The 17,653-nt window shown below is 33.6% G+C and overlaps 1 protein-coding gene across 1 annotated transcript; it reads right to left on the bottom strand.

Moving 5' to 3' along the window:
* Nucleotides 1-10,748: 10,748 nt before the first annotated feature.
* Nucleotides 10,749-15,680, bottom strand: LOC130461173 (uncharacterized). Its single transcript, XM_056829156.1, has 3 exons — nt 14,156-15,680; nt 13,950-14,009; nt 10,749-11,333 (listed from the first exon to the last, which is right to left on the bottom strand). Exons 1-3 carry the CDS (start codon nt 14,273-14,275, stop codon nt 11,139-11,141), a joined length of 375 nt encoding a protein of 124 aa, XP_056685134.1. The 5' UTR covers nt 14,276-15,680; the 3' UTR covers nt 10,749-11,138.
* Between the last annotated feature and the right edge of the window lie 1,973 nt (nt 15,681-17,653).

The raw sequence follows: 17,653 nt of genomic DNA, 5'->3' as shown, positions 1-17,653 counted from the left end.
TTTGGGGTTGAATTTGGGGAAATCATAGGGAAATTCATGATTGATGTTGTGATTAAATGTGAGTTGATGATAGGATTTTCCATGACTAATTAGTTGCAAATGCTAATTGATTAGAATTGATTGGAATGCATAGTTTAGGTTTGGCAAGACATTGTGAACCTCTTTTATGCAAGTGAATAGTAGGTCTTATATGCAAGTGGTCTAGTTGAGGACTATGCGAAAGCTTTTCCATAGATTAGATGCTTCGCGTGCTCTATCCGAGAGGTGGCGAGCACGACATTAGTTTCTATTCCGCTTTGTATCAAGTCTTTGCATAATCATGATTGTTTTGACCTTGTTCTTCTCTTAATTCAATTTCCATTGCCGATTCCCGAAATCTCTAGAATTTCTTTACTTGTTCATATTTCATATTCTTGTTTTCATTAGATTAATACAAAAACTTATTTTCCATTCGAATTAGCTTTTGAACATATTAGATTGAAAAGTCAAACATATCCATTCTCTTGGGACGATCCCGAACTTGCCGCTATGATCAATATAGTTGGTTAGTTAGGTGTTCTTATAAATATTGTTTGACTAGGTGTTTTTCGTATAACGACGCGAAAATCGCCTTGTCAAGCATCAATATTTAGCATATCTTTATTTCCTTGAATCAAGAACTATTCCTATGTACCTTTTCAAGTACCATAAGTATTCTTGATCTCAATCTAGTTGATCTTCACTTAGATCAATAGAGATTGGTATATGTTCGTCATGCCTAACGTCATACGATACGTTTTTGGCGATCCTCATATTATATCATACATGATAAATTATTTTGCAGAATAATTCCCAATTGAATTATATTCATGTAACTTTAGCTCATCTAGTTTCAGTAGATACTAAATCCAGCTAAATTCTTTGACATATAATATAGGTTAAGAATCTTACTTAGATCCTTTGATGTTTAACTTAGTAAATGCTTATACATAGTTCAAACATTCTTTACTTAGATTTATTCACATGGGTCGAATATCTCCAATGGAGTCTTTCGTGTTTGATTTAGTAAATTCCATTACTTAATCCAAAACATCAATATAAGATCTTTGTAAATAGATCTTAATACCCAGTATGTACTAAGTTTCGCCTTGGTCCATCATTGATGAATAATTTCAAATCTAAATCATTAGCATTTGAATGTTATTTCACAATAGAGAGATATGTGTGTGATACACATAGGACCAATTAAGTTTTTATGTACTCCCACTAAACTTCTTATACATCTATAAGAATCATGTATATTTTATGAAACTAAAATGCTTATTAGCTTCACTAAAATACAGTTCCAATTCCCAATTGCTTGCTTAAATCTGTACTTAGATTTCATAAGCTAGCATTCCTTTTCAAGCATTTATTTGGATCCACAAATCCTATGACATGCCATGTACATAGTTTTCTTCCAACATTTGATTGAGGAATACGTTTTGTCATCTAATTGCCATATGTACCAATATGCAATCATTGCTTGAATTATAGACTTAAGCATTACGATTTTGCATGAGGCTTCAACACAATCTACGTCGTGAATTTGCTTGTAACCTTTAGCAACTAATCTAGCTTTGTGTGTGAACACAATTCCATGTTTGATGGTTTTTATCCTTAAAACAAACTTGCAACCAATAGGTGTGAAACTATTCTTGCAAATCAACAAAATTTCAACTTTGTCATCAAAACATTGATTATGTTTTATGGCCTCTAACCATCTAAAACATTTGAGTCTATATATGGCCTTTAACCATTTTAGGGAATCTGGGTTTCGTCATAGCATTCTTACAAGTCACAAACTCATTAATCTACATAATAGTTTGACTGCAAGTTGTAGGTTTCTTCACTATCTAATAGAAGAATCTCATAGCTTCATTGACCTGAACATGTTTCTTCACTATCTAATAGAAGAATCTCATAGTTTCAGTGACTTGAACTCCATGCCTACTTGGGTATAGAACATCAAACAATAGAATATTAACAGACAATTGAAAGTCCTTTGAATATTCTGTTCTCCTTGAAGCACTTGTAAAGTCTTCTAAGAGATGTCTATTTTTAAAGCCACTTCTAAAGTCCTTAAGAATAAGTGTTCGGATTTTCTGAAGAACTTCGAAAAGCCTCCGGAATGTCCGTTTATGTTTGTTGTTCGCCTCGAAAACTTTCGAGGTCTATTTTTTCCCACTTGTCATTTTGGAAACGAATCTCCAAAAGGACATTATTTCGAGCAAACAAACATTATGTTCTCAAAAATGCGTGGTAAAAACAATACCCTTGTGTCTCATCACAATGAAACATATATCTATACTTGGGCTTTAGTTTGTCGAATGACAAACACTAAGCTCCCACTGAGTTTTGCAACTCTCTAGATATATTTTATGAAAAGTTATTTTGAAATTACTTTTCAATAGCTTTGACGAATTTGGTTTAGTTTGGTGGTAGTTGAGCATTTTGTTTTAGAAATTATAGGAAAAGTCTTTATGATTCATCATTAATCGAATCAAGTACTAATTGAATTCGATTATTCCAACTAAGATATGCCATATCTTATGGACCTAGATTGTGAAATTACAACACACAATCATTGATGATCATATTTGGTCTCAAGTAATCATCAACATGATCTAACCTAGATCTTTATGATTTCTTGCCAAGTGGATTTTATACTTCTGAATCTTTGAACTAGCCAAACAGATTCAACTTATATCACTTTTGAGTAAATAAACCTATATTCACTCAAATCCATGTGAAATAATAAAGTCATAAAATCTTTCTTTATCTTTGAACTCTATTGTCTAGGCGTTCTAACAATAGTTCATATCTTTTGTTACTTTCAACAAGTAAGACTAGTCGTCTTAAATTGATCTAGAAATCAATGAACTTTCAAAAGTCCATCAAAATAGAGCTTTTGAATGTTAACTTGTTGATATGGTCTAAGCAACAATGCCAAAGATTAGTGGAACTCAAATCAAGGGGTTGATTTGAACCTAGTAAAGTTCTTTAAAGAGTTGTTTGTTTTAATCAAGCATATTGACTCAACCTGTAATTGACCATTTCATTCAAATAAACAAACAAACATTGTTTTTGTTTTTCTTGAATGTGAGTCTTTCTGTGTTTGAAAATAGAAATTTAGGTATGTTGATTATGGAACAAAATAGCCATTAAGTTCCAGCCTTTGAAAGGACTTAAAACAAACTAGATGACCCTACAACTAATGTAGCATTGTCATGCTTCATTTCCCACTTGTAGGTCATTAGTGTATCCTAGCTTCCATTGTTTGAGTTATTACCAAAGTAAGAATCTCAAGCGGTATATGATACCAAGGAAGTTTGATTGCTAGGTCACTTCTCTTTAAACATAAACTTATAGGTAGAAACGGAATCGTAAATTCCTTTCATTTGTTCCTTGTTTTCCTATTTTTTGTACCCTTTCTAATAGTCTTAAGAATTGAATTCTTTAGTGTTGACTTTTATACTTTGTTTTGACATGTCTAATGTTACTTTAACAAAGTTCTTACCATTTTATTTATGTTGAATGTTTTGTTTCAACTAGATGATCTTACCAGAAGCTTCTAAAGTTCTCTACGCATCGATCTATTCGAGAATTATTCTGCAAAAGAATTTATCATGTATGATATAATATGAGGATCGCCAAAAACGTATCGTATGACTTTGGGCATGACGAACATATACCAATCTCTATTGATCTAAGTGAAGATCAACTAGATTGAGATCAAGAAAAACTTATGGTACTTGAAAAGGTACATAAGATTAGTTCTTGACTCAAGGAAATAAAGATATGCTGAATATTGATGCTACACGCATAAACACTGGCAAAGGATCAAGCAAGATCCCTTTGGAGTTAACCATTGGCAACAACGAGCTATATGCATCGTGGTTTGAAATGGCAACATGGATTGGAGACCATGATTTGTTGCGTGGGAAATTAAATATTAATTTCTATGTTCTAAGATACAGCTGGAAAGTCTTCCACATATCTATGAACTACTTGGATAAGTAAATCCAAACAAAGCATCACTAGCAACCTAAACAGTTGAAGTAAAAGTAATTATTGCCTAAGAAGCAATAAAACAGGGTTGTTTATATTAATGAGTTCTTCATTGAACTTTAGTAGATCACATGTCTGCTGGCTTGATAGTTCTTCATTGCAAAATGCGTAGAACCACTATCGAAGTAAGAAAGACTAGATCACACAATAAACAAACTCAAAAGATCTTATCATCCTATCTCGAAGAACATTCGATGAAAAGGATATTAAGATTGGCAATGCATGATAACTAAACCTATGCAACAAGTGAGAAGCAACAATCACGTTGTAGCACTGGAAATCAAGCATAGCTTTGAATTCCATGAACTGTTTTAAAGATGGGTTTGAGGCCCGTGGTTGTAAAACAATGGGGTTGAACATTTATCATATATAAAATGTATTTTCATATTCCATTTAATCTTGGTTTAGTATTAAATGATGAGTCCCTTCAATTTGACGATATATTCAAGATAGACTGTCAGGACCAGTCCTGTGACTAAGAAATGTCTATCAAGTGAACTTGAATGTCAAAAGTTGAAAAATGGTCCCTGGTCGGAGTTTTCTATAAAAATGGACGCATAGAAAACGTTAGACGACTAGAATGCAAGATGACTAGTAGTTCTGTTTCTTGAACTATGTGGACATGGCAATGTCGTAATCATTTGCATAGATACTTACTTTGGGAACACTAGTATCGGACAGACCTATGAAACTTTACTGTAAGAGATGAAAATCTGTCATCAATAAATTTCATTAAAATTATTAGACACTAAATCCTCAATACATGAGTGATTTGAGATTACTTGTTTGAGAACTGGTTACTTTGACGTTGACCAACCGTCGCACCGTAAAAGGAGGCTATAAAGGCAACGTTCAGGTAATCACCTATCAAACGAAGTCTAATCTCAAGATCACAAGATTGGGATTGTCCTCCCATAAATCGGGATGAGATGCTGAAAGTTGTACAAGGCCACTCGGAGAGCTAGAAACTGTAAAATGCATGGCCATGCTCAGATGAATCATAGGCTATGATTATCTGTTTATTAGATCAGTTGAACTCTGAAACCGAGAAACACCTCTGGACATAATAAGGATGACAACTCTTACCTTATGTTTAAGCACCGAGCGACAAAGGAATAAGGTAATGCACACTTGTCCCTAAGGACAAGTGGGAGACTGAAGGAAATAGTGCCCTTGGTCCAAGTATGCATATAATATTAAGTCTAATAAATGCGGTTCAGTATTAATTAACAAGTTAAATAATTCAGTGAGATCAAGTGAGCTGAATGCCTAGCTAGAGGCCGCTTCAGTTCAAGTGGAATTAATGATATTAATCCACAGCTTACTGTTGACTGAACCCGTAGGGTCACACAAATAGTACGTAAACGGATCAAGTATTTAATGGCATTAAATACTCCATCTATGGATATTCGGAATCGACGGATCTTGGTTTCAGTGGGAGCTAAGATCGTCACAAGCAAGAAATGAATACTCCGGAAACGATGATATTGCCAGAAACGGAAATCGTATCGGAAATATGAATATTATCCAAGGCGTGGATGTTGCCGGAACCGGAAACATGGTACGTATCGGAAAATATTATTGGAAATGGAAATATTGCCGGAATCGGAAATATTGTCTGAATCGGAAATATTATCGGAATCAGAAAATAATTCCGGAAACGGAAATATTAAATATTTGTTCGAAACGGAAATTAATTCCGGAATCGGAAATATTAAATATTGGTCGTATCGGAAATGAATTCCGGAACCGGGAATTTAATCGGAAGCGCATCGTACGAATTAGCATCGGACGAGGCTTGCCAGACGAAGGCCCAGCACGAAGCCAGGCCCGCGCCCAGCAAGCCAAGCGCCCAACACGAAGGCCACAACCTCGCCAGGCCCAGCGCAAGGCCGTAGGCGCACGCGCTGGAGCGTGTGCTCGTGGGCTGCGAGACAGCGCCCACTCGTGTGGGCCGCAAGGCCTGCGCGGGTGCGTGCGTCCCTCGTGGTCGTGCGACACTCGTGTTCGTAACGAATCCTAATCCTATCGGAATTCGTGCAATGATAAAATCCTAATCCTAATAGATTAAATTTATTAATTAGAGTTCAAATAGGATTTTAATTAAATAAATCCATATCCTAGTAGGATTATAATTCCTTTCCATAAACTCTATAAATATAGGCCTAGGGTCACATATTTAACAGACGATTGAAGTATTCTAAAGGTAAGTTTTTGAAGAAAAATTAACCATACACTTGCATCTAATAGCCGAAATTCCTAAGCTACCTTAAGGGCGATTCTAGTTGGTCAAGCTTGAGGCGGATCCGGACGTACTGTGGACTATCTACGGAGGGACGACATTTGGAGTCCTATAGACTTGTTCTTGTTCGGTTCGGGCGCAGCTAGGGAAGGCACGCTACAAAGTGTATGCATCTATACTATGCTAAATGATTATGTGTAAATAATATGTTTCCTGGCATTAGGGTTTTTCCGCATGATTTATGTTTTGTCATATGTATCATAACCTAACAGAAGCTTCCAAGAGAGGTAGTTGGTATTTGTAAGCTTGATAATGTTCGTCAGATTGATGATGATGAGAGGCGAGGTCGGATCGACGTCATTGGGAATGGTGTTGGAAGCCACAGAGGCGTTAAAAAGTAAAAAAAAAGTAGGGTTAAGGTTGAGGATCTTCCTGTTGTGATACCATGTAAAATATGAATGAAGTTGTGAATTGTATAGAAGGATTTACACCATATTTATATTACAAGAGTTAGGTCTTACTATATATGGACATAACTAGCTTAGGAAATAAAGATAATATCAAGCGAATGACTATTATGTATAAAAGATAACATACTGCTAATAGAAGATTACATAAGATAATATGCAAGATATTGAGATATACAACATATATACGGAGACGATAATATGGGAAGAGAATATCAAGATATTATCTTGGTATTATTCTCTACAGGCAATGGTGAACATCGAGTAACTGGGGAATGTTCCTTCAGTATATAGCTAACTCAACCACACTTGCTGAGGATTTAGGTTGCTTGCATAAAATGGATTGGGATTTGTCTCCATTCATAGAGTCTATTTCAATCTTCATGGACTCTTCAGAGCTACTGACCAATGTACAGCTAGGGAGGTAGCAAAGCGGATATACCACAAATCTGGATGACGCAAATGACTCTTTAACGTGGAAATGAATTTTCAAGATGGGTCATCTACAAAGTGGATCGCGTTGAGGTTCAACAAACCGACAATCTTGCTCAACGAGCCATCAAATATGGTGTCAATTTTACATCGTTTACACTTAAATCGGATTGTTTGTGCTCTTTGATTCTTGTAATTTTAACATATGTCAAAACAAAAATCTTTGTCCTTTTCCTTAATATGCCTCTTGGGCTCCGTTCTATTTGACTTATTTTGTCTGAACATATATTATCTCAACTTATCTGAACTTATTTTGTCTGACATAAGTGAAAATAAGTCGAACATAAAGAGTCTTAATGTTTAGCTTAAATGTTCGAGTACAATATCCCCTCTACTTTTTTAATCTCATCAATTTTTTTGATCATTTGCAAATGGTGAATCAAGAGGACGGGGAGAGTGTGGTAAAAAAATAATCCCCAGATGGATATGTTAACAAAATTGACAACAATTTCCTCCCCAGCTTTTGATAACTTATCACAAAACAGAAAGTTTTGTTTGAAATAGGTTGGGAAGAACTAATACTCTGTAATCATTTAAAAGTAAGGTTTTAAGAGTATTACAATATTGGACATTTGAGTAGCCAAATGATTGAATGACAAAAACGAAATAAATTAGGGACTCAATATTGAAGAAATTACAAACTTATTACTTAGTTGTTTGGAGTAGGATTAAAAGTCGTTTTAGTAAAAACATGTACCTTTATCTTTTCCTCCTCTACCACCAAAAAAGAAGCCATAGCCTTCTAAGCGATCACCCCTTCCAACATCACCAATCAAATAGCATCTTGTTTCCACAATTTCGGGATTTTTGGGGTCGGTGTCTCCAGTATCAAAGTTAACTAGGATGTGTGAGAAATAAGAAGTTTCAGAAGGAATACCATTCCGAAAACTTCCACTTCCCATGGGAGGGCTGGTATCTGACCATGCTGGAGTATAGACTTCCCCTCCAAATTGCATGGTCGTCGCCTTTTCCTTTAGGCTACTAAATATTTCACCTTTCCAATAACCTACATATCCAAAATTTGACCCATACATATGCCATATCCCTCCGTCATCCTGTATTTTCTAAAAACGAGCTTAGTTTTCATGAATATAATGTATATATCAAGCCTTTTTGCATTACAGTATATGTTTCACATATTTACCTGCATCAAATTTATTTCTAAAATATCTTGAGGGTCATGACTAGGGGTGTTAACGAGCCCAGCCGAGACCGAACTTAGGCAAGCTCGGCTCGAGCTCGAAACTTCTAACCTTAGGCTCGGCTCGAGCTCGAAGCTCGACGAGCCTTGAAAACTGAGCTCGAGCTCGGGCTCGAACCTAGGCTCTGTTCGGCTCGAGCTTGGGCTCGAAACTAAGCTCGATTCGGCTCGTGCTTTGTTCAAGCATAGGAATAACTGTAGCCCAATTCAAAATAAGCTAAGCCCAAAAAAGACACAAAATATTAGACTTTGTAGGGCCCAATAAATGGTATTATTTGATTCCATATCCAAACAGCCTAATAGTCATTTAGTTTTATAAGTGATTCTAGTTGGCTACTTATTTGCTTTTGCCGATATGGGACAATGAAACTTCGTCAGTAATAAAGTCTCAACTACTGCCATTAACAAATGTGATTCTCTATTTTAAATTGTCCTCCAAAAGTGTAATGCAACGTGCCACAATTGTTTGAGATTTGGTTGAATGCCATATTGCCAACAAATAAATCCCATGTTCATTCCTTCTATAGTTCTATAACAGGCCTTAGACCAGTCATGGCAACTCCAATGGTCGTTCCCCTGAAGGAATTTTCAGCAATTGGTGTATCAAGAACTCTTAGATCCTCATATTTGGGGGCCAGTCCTTTAGTCACTTTACATTCGCACCCCTTTCCATTTCCTCATCAAGACCTTGACGAAATGCTTCAAAGAGAAACACCTCAGCTTGACAAACCAAATGGCCCATATAAAGTATGATTATTGCAATATGAGTTTAATTTATATGCATCTCATTCTTTCATTCTTTTGCAATAACCAATGTGGGATAGTCTCAAGTAGTAAAAATTACAGTATTATTAAAGCTCGAGCTTGCTCACGAGCTTTCGAGCCGAGCTTAGGATAGCTCAAGCTTGGCTTGTTAAGATCTCGAGCCGAACCCGAGCTCGAGTCGAGCCCGCCCGAGCCGAACTTTGACCGAGCTTTAGCGAGCCGAGTATCGAATAGTTCACGAGCAGGCTCGGCTCATTAACACCCCTAGTCATGACCCATTTTTGATGGTGGCAACACTTCACCAAGCTGAATGGTCCCATCATTTGCATTAAAGTCTGAGCAATCTTTGTCATAACAAATTGTATTGTTGTCACCCTATATATATATATATATTTTATTATTATTATTTTCAGGAAACACCCTATATATTTTGTGTAATGCATAAAACGTAAATATAGCATTAATGACAAAAAAATTTCTTTATATAATATACTACCTCATTTCCACAATACATGCAACATTTGTTTTGCACGTATTCAAATACGCTTCTTTGGACATGAATATCTCTAAATGCGAAATTGTAAAAAGTTGTTATTTGGAATCCTCGCATTGATAAGTATTTAACAAGAACTCACTTGACTATACTTTTTTCATATAACGGTGAAAGAAAGATTGTCAAATTTCATTGATAAATAGTGCGCAAATGAGAAATGATGTAGGTATTGTGAAAAGAAGGTAGTACACACGCACGCACGCACGCACACAATCACACAAGCACACACGCACAAGCACACACACACACACACAATCACACACACACACACACACACACACACACACACACACACACACACACACACACACACACACACACACACACACACACACACACACACACACAAGCATACACACACAAGCACACACGCGCGCGCCCACACACACACATAATTTTTCATTACTATTTACGTACTCTATCAATTTGGACTTTTTATGGATTGTGTATTTGCAAAATAATTAAGGAAATCAATTCCAATACCTTTTAATTATTCAATATTTCTCGGAAATACCCTTTCTTATAAATTCCCACATTCATGTGAGCTAAATTACATGATCAAATCGGTATTAAAAATAAATTGTCAGATGATCTTATAACATTAAGCACGCCAATGTGCAACTCTTTTCCGAAGCCAACTTCATTTAGTTTACGAGGCAATAAAAAAATACTCCAGCGTATTAGAGAGTATGCGTTTGACAGTCTGATTTTGATATGAAACCATGATAATTAAAAATATTTAACTTTTTTTTACCAAATAATGAAATATATAAAGGTCAATCTTTGTGTGATAAGGCCAACGTAGCTCAGAATATGTGTGGAGTATTGGTTAGCTTTTAATTCTTAAAACCAAAATCAAGAATATCTAGGCACAAGTTCGAACATACTTACAATGTACTTTATATACAAGTGAGGTTCTTCATCTCCATATCGGCCAGGATTCACCTAAATCGCAACATAGAATTTTCAGTAACTTTTATTTATTTAATTCCAATATATACTTCCACTTTTTTTTTTACTTGCACTGCGTAACAAGTTTTTGTTTTTTTTGACGACATAAGTAATAAACTTAATATAGACACGGAATTTAAGAAATATATTCGAGAAGTTAAATGAACGAACTTAATTGAAAAACATAACCCTTAATAACTCAACTCTTTGATCTGGATCTTAGTTTAAGTTTTCTTTATTAACTTGTCTATCAAATTTCTTTAACATCTCATCCCAAACGCACAAATCTAACAAACAGTATTTATAATTAATGCGTCATATATGATTACCAAATGATAGGAAAACCTAGCTTCTTAATTGATGATTAAAATTAAATAATTAAGATATCTTAATCCAGTAGATACAATAAATTACCGTCCACCCAGCTTGTATACAATTAAAATTGGCGCCTTCTCCGGCTTCAAGTGCAACAAAGGTTGAACTAGTATGACCAGGTTTTACCGGGCTTGGTTTGAACACACTTATCTCCGTATATACATCTTCAAAAGAACCGCGGATCACTATTCCTGAAAACTATTGTGACATAATTTTCAGTCATAATAGTAAATGCTTCTTATACTATACGAAATATATAAAAGGATACATTTTTCCCAAAGATTTCGAATTGTCACATAAGATCACTATGTCATCAAGGAAATGTTTGGTACGTGAAAATGATAATCTGGGGGATCAAGGGGTAAAATGGGGATTGTGAATGGGCGCTTGGGAGTTTATAAATATAGGGTCTGGATCCTCTAGAATTCTACAATAACTCTACAATATAGAGTTTGTTTAATCCTAGATACCTAACCCTTATTTTAAATCAATAGTTCGATTCTGCTTCTTACTGAGTCAAGTAAATAATTTTTAAAAAAAAACTCCAAACCTTCCGCCAAAATATAAAATATGGCTACTTTTTCTTGTTTGTAAACATTAGGGATATGTTGGGAATAAATAAGAAAGTTACAAAACTACATTTACTGATATACTCCTTCTACTTTAATTAAGGGTAAAATGGTCGTTTTCTCCATATATATATATATATATATATATATATATATATATATATATATATTGAAGGAAATAATGCCCTTGGTCCAAGTATGCATTCAATGCTAAGTCTAATAAATGCGGTTCAGTATTAATTAAACAAGTTAATAATTCAGTGAGATCAAGTGAGCTGAATGCCTACCTAGAGGCCGCTTCAGTTCAAGTGGAATTAAAAATATTAATCCACAACTTACTCTTGACTGAACCCGTAGGGTCACACAAATAGTACGTGAACGGATCAAGTATTTGAGTGAATATATTATTCATTAAATACTCTATTTATGAACATTCGGAAACGGCGGATCTCGGTTCCAGTGGGAATTGAAATGGTCAAAAGGCAAAATATAGAATGCTCCAGAAATGATGATATTGCCGAAAACGAAAATATGGATCATGACAGAAATATAAATATTATCCAAGTCGTAGATGTTGCCGGAAATGGAAACATGGTACGTATCGGAAAATATTATCGGAAATAGAAATATTGTCGGAATCGGAAATATTGCCGGAATCGGAAATATTGTAGGAATCGGAAATAAATTCCGGAATCGGAAATATTAACGGAAACGTAAATATTTGTTCGAATCGGAAATGATTTCCGGAATCGGAAGCGCGGCGTGCAAACGCTCAACGAACGAGCTTGCGAGACGCAAGGCCCAGCGTCAAGCAAGCCCGCGCACGGAGCAGCGATAAAAGGGCCGAGCAGCAGCACCCAACAAGTGGGTCGCTTGCTGCTTGCTGCCAACGCCTAGCGTGCATGGGCCGACCAAAGCAGCAGCGCCCACTCGTGGGCTGCGGGCTGCTTGCTACACGACCAAAGCAACGTGGGTCAAGGCCACACATGCAAAGCCTTGGCCGGCTAGGATTGCTTGTTTGTCAAGTAATCGTGTTTTCCTAATTCTACTAAAATTAGATGTATTAGTTAAATCTGAAATACTTAGTATTTGATTAAACCTAAAATTCTAATGTTATTAATTAACTAGAATCCTAATGGATTTAGTTAATCGATTTCTAGTAGGATTCAAATTCCTTTATTTCCACCCTATAAATATGTGGTTCATGATCACAATTTATAATGAAATTCAATAGTATTCCAATACACTAAATTCAAGAGAGAATTTAATACTTGCATATCACTATTGTGAGTTTCCCGGGTGCACATAAAACCTTAGAGAATATTCTAGTTAGTTGAATCTAAGGCGGATCCGAACGTGCTGTGGACTATCTACGTAGGGGCGACATTTGGAGTCATGTACTTGTTCTTGTTCGGTTCGGGAGCAGCTAGGGAAGGCACGCATCACATTGTATGTATCCTAATTATGCTAATTGACTATGTGGCAATTAATTTGAATTCCTGACTTTATGGTTTTTCCGCATGAATTATATTGTTTATATTATTCATAACCCTACACACGCGCGCGCAAAAACACACACACACACACACACATATGTATATACATATATATGCTCATCTCTATTATACGAATTAGGATAACACACGAGATGGCATAAAAAAATTGTTTATTTCACCCTTTACTTAAATCAGAAAAATAAAAATAAATTAAACACAATGTTTTTTAATGATAATAGAACAGCGAAAAAGTATTAACAAAAGGGCAAGAACTAATCAAACAATTAAGTATTATTATAGTACCACATATTAACAACCTAATTTATTTTTAACTATTAAAGCATTATATGAAATCCCATGATTATTACCTAGTAAATGAAAAAATATATATGATAAGAGAGATAAATTATTTGTTCAAAGTTTTTAACCTTATATCTCTAGGAATAAGGATTTGGTAAAATATGTTGTTTCATAATGATGTTTCACTTTCTATTTTTCATGTTTGACAATGTACATTTTATATCATTTTTATCTCTAATCACAATATTTATAAAAATATAAATTTGTATTATAAAGTAATCAAACAAGACTACGTATTACTATGTTTTTTCTTATATATTGAAAATAATTTAAAAGATCATCTTCCATTGTAAATAGTGTTAATATTATGAACTGAAACATCATTATGAAACGGAGTGAGTACATATTTGTAATAACGAAAAAAATGTTAGAATTAAAGATAGGTTTACCTCTGCTCCAGGCCCTCTCCACTTCAATTCCAAATTGTAATTGCTTGTAGTTGGTTGCGCCTAAACAAATCCATTAGACATGCACGATCACATCCTTAGCTAAAATGTAAATTATTAAACGAGAATAACACTTTTTGGGGGGGTTTTTACTAATGACAATCTAAATTACGAAAATAGCATTGATGTATATATGTGTGTGTACTTACCGTTATGTTTGATTTCAAGCTTCCAACAACCGTTGCGTGGCTTGTACGAGTTGTATCATCTATGCTTAATTTACCTCTAATTCCATTAGAGCTTACAAAAGCAAAACTAAAGAGAAACATAAATATACTGATAAAATGTAGGAAAATTTGTAAATATTAATCCAACCTTTGGCCAGTTTTCTTTAATTAAGCCAACATATGAGTTATTTTAGAATAATCCGAAGTTTTATAGTCATTCTCTTTTAATAGTCCCATGTGACCGGTAACCTATTAAAATGGTAATACTTATCCTAATTTGTCTTTTTAGAAAATAATTTCACCCTCTCCCCCTATCATCTTTAGCAATCATCGATCATCTTCATCCCACAACCGCCGATCTTTCTCCGACCGAATTCAAATTCAGGTTTAGGAAATCTTCTCCAACAAAGCCTTAGCAAGATTACCAAATCCATCAACCTCAACTCCAGAACATCTTCCTCTCCCATTAAGCTGTTTCTCACCTCACTCCCCCCTGCCTCTTCATTCACCGTCTATATAAACCCGTCACCGAACACATCCTCCTCTCACCTCACATCACATCACGAACCCAGACATTTCTTAGTTTCTGGAAAATTCGATTTCGTTAATGGAGGAATTGAAAATGGTAGAAGGAGGGGGAGAAGAAGAAGGAGAGGAAGAGATCTTCTGCGGCATAGATTTCTATGTTCTACCGGAAGGATGCATCGCGGCTGTTGTTTCCTTCACTAGTCCTCGTGATGCATGTCGTTTCTCTTCTATATCAAAGATTTTCAAGTCTGCTTCTGATTCTGATGCTGTTTAGGAGAATTTTATGCCGTCTGATTACCGTGAGATTCTCGGTCGATCTGATAATGGTGTTTCGCTTTTGGATTCTCTTCCAGGCGCTGAATTGAGGTTATAGGCGCTGAATTGAGGAAGGAAGGAGAAGGAGATGGAGCATAGAAGAGAGCGGAGAAGAGAGCAGAGTGAGATTTAGAACAAAATAATAGAATACAATTGACATTTTCATTCAATAATTAGAACAAAATCTAAAAATGGGAGCTTGGAAAAAGAAAAAAAAAGAAAAATGATAATATTTTTGACTAATTAGAAAGGGACACGTGTATAGGTAACTTGTTATAGCAGGTGGGTTACCTGTTGGGACTATTAAAAGAGAATGACTATAAAAGTTCGGATTATTCTAAAATAACTCATATGTTGGCTTAATTAAAGAAAACCGGCCAAAGGTTGGATTAATATTTACAAATTTTCCTAAAATGTATTAAGACCATAATTTAAAATTACAAAATGGGCTTCTTAGAATTTTTCACAATGCATAGTTGTGATGTTTACTATAATATATATACAATAATATGCATAATTGGAGATTCATTTCCATAAGAAACGTATGTATACATCTGAATGTAGTCTCATTTTGGATGGATAATGTAAATATAATCAAGATGAAGGAAAATATATATGATAATTGGTTAATAATAAATGTCAGATCACGAATGACCTATAAGTATTCCCTAAAAAGAAAAGGAGAATATATATTCTTCTCAATTATGAATTACTTTAATTGTAAAATTTATAAACTTCATAAAATCACCATCAAATATTATGCGCGCAATATCAGTAAATCTCTAATTTACTCCCTCATCCAATAATGTTTTTCTAAAAATTCAGTGAAGGTCGTCGACCTATGACTACTTCAAAACTTTAGATAAATCTGGACCGTTAGATTATGTTGATTAAATCGTAGCCATCCATCTAAAAAACCTTTTAAAGGCTTGTTTGGTAATCATCTCTAATTATGATCTTCAATCATTTTCGAAATAAAATATTGTCCATCATCATTGATAATCTTAATAAAACAAAAACAAGTGTCCATATGTTTATCCATTTACCTTCTTCCTCAACCATATATCATATATTCTTCACCATATATCATATATTCTTCCTCAAACACCATCGATTTTAATTACGAATTAATGATTCACACTAGCGATTTTATAATATTCAAATTATAATAACGACCTTTTAAATTTAAATTGTTTATCATTATACATAAATTTAAATGCAATTTGAGTTGTTGCATTCTAAAATCAATGTACCTAATAAATCTTATAAATTACATTAGCATAATATCGTTAGATTTTGTTTTTTCAAAATCTCCATGGATGTTGTTTGAAGCATTTAATCCCTCCATTAACGTTGTTTGAAAAACTCAATTAATTCGTGACGGAAAGACAAAACAAACCCTGAATATTAGTTGTCTTTTTAAGTAAATATTTAAGATGAAAATAATACATCAATTATTTTAATAGATGATGTAATATTCATAAAATTGTAATTTTCCTTCAAACGATAAACAAAATATAATTTTAATAGGAATAATTAACTATTTTATTAAATAAATGAACGTATTCTTTTTTCTTAATTTTTTGAAAATAATAATGTAATATTTTAGTGAAACTAATATATCATTTATTTTAAATTACGTTATTCTAAAGAGAAAAGTTATTTTCCCTAAAAAAACAAAAGAAAAGTGATTTCTAAATTAATTATCATTTATTTTAACTAAAAAAAAGAAGTATTATCTTTTTGTTGGGAGAAAAATAATTTAAGCCAAACCTAGGAATTAGGAAAGAATTATATGGTTATTTTTTTTGGTGAAAACCTATGGTTATTGAATCACTCTAACATACTGCAACTGAAATTTAGGAAAACTATCATTTTATAATAATAAAATATCTTTAACATTTTATTTTCCTAAAATATATTATTTGTACTTTTGCCTAAAATTAAAACATATTATATTGTATCTAAATATTATAGTTATGGATTATTAACACAAATTAGTATTCCATAATTTTTTTTTGTTTTCTTTATTGAATTTAGTAATACTTAGTTGTATTTATAGTTAAAAAAAGAAGTTATTTTGGTATTTCCGTAAAAAAAGAATTGTTTCTCAAAACTATTTTTTTTATACTATTTTATTTTAAAATTATCGTACCTGCCAATCATCCATATTAGTTATTCATAGTCTTAGCTTTGATTTAATTAGAATTTAGTTTTTTAATAAAAAAATTTACTGAAAAAAATTTATCTGATTTTTTTTTACAATAACACCATTTGTTTTAGAAAATAACTTCTAAATAATACTATGGGTATGCCAAAATTATATCTAAAGTTTAGGCTAGTAATTAGGGAAATTGTTAACTAAACAAAATTAATTATATACTTTATTTTATTTTTGTGGAACACACCGGTATTTTCATTTTAAGTTTACTAAAATAAATTATAATTTACCTTTTATTTTTTAGGGAAGGTTAGGAAGCTACAATTTGTAAAATTGAACAAATTAAAAGAACTAATGAAATTACAAACATCTAAACTAGTAAATTTTCAAAATAAAACTCTGAAATATTAAAAGATTCATCCTATGTTTTTACCAGCCTTTATATTTATTTGAGAAAAATATAAGTATGCTAAAAT

This window comes from Spinacia oleracea, chromosome 5 (genome assembly GCF_020520425.1).
Source record: "Spinacia oleracea cultivar Varoflay chromosome 5, BTI_SOV_V1, whole genome shotgun sequence".
In the NCBI taxonomy this organism is placed as follows: domain Eukaryota; kingdom Viridiplantae; phylum Streptophyta; class Magnoliopsida; order Caryophyllales; family Amaranthaceae; genus Spinacia; species Spinacia oleracea.
Note: the sequence above shows the minus strand (reverse complement) of the source record. Positions and strands in the feature narration are given on the sequence as shown.

What these genes read in the sequence shown, in the direction of transcription:
- LOC130461173 (XM_056829156.1), bottom strand. Translation starts at nt 14,275, where the DNA reads ATGTTTCTCTTTAGTTTTGCTTTTGTAAGCTCTAATGGAATTAGAGGT. An exon ending in GCTTGAAATCAAACATAACG is followed by an intron (nt 14,010 to 14,155) that starts GTAAGTACACAC and finishes GGATTTGTTTAG; the next exon opens with GCGCAACCAACTACAAGCAA. An exon ending in GGAGAGGGCCTGGAGCAGAG is followed by an intron (nt 11,334 to 13,949) that starts GTAAACCTATCT and finishes ATGTCACAATAG; the next exon opens with TTTTCAGGAATAGTGATCCG.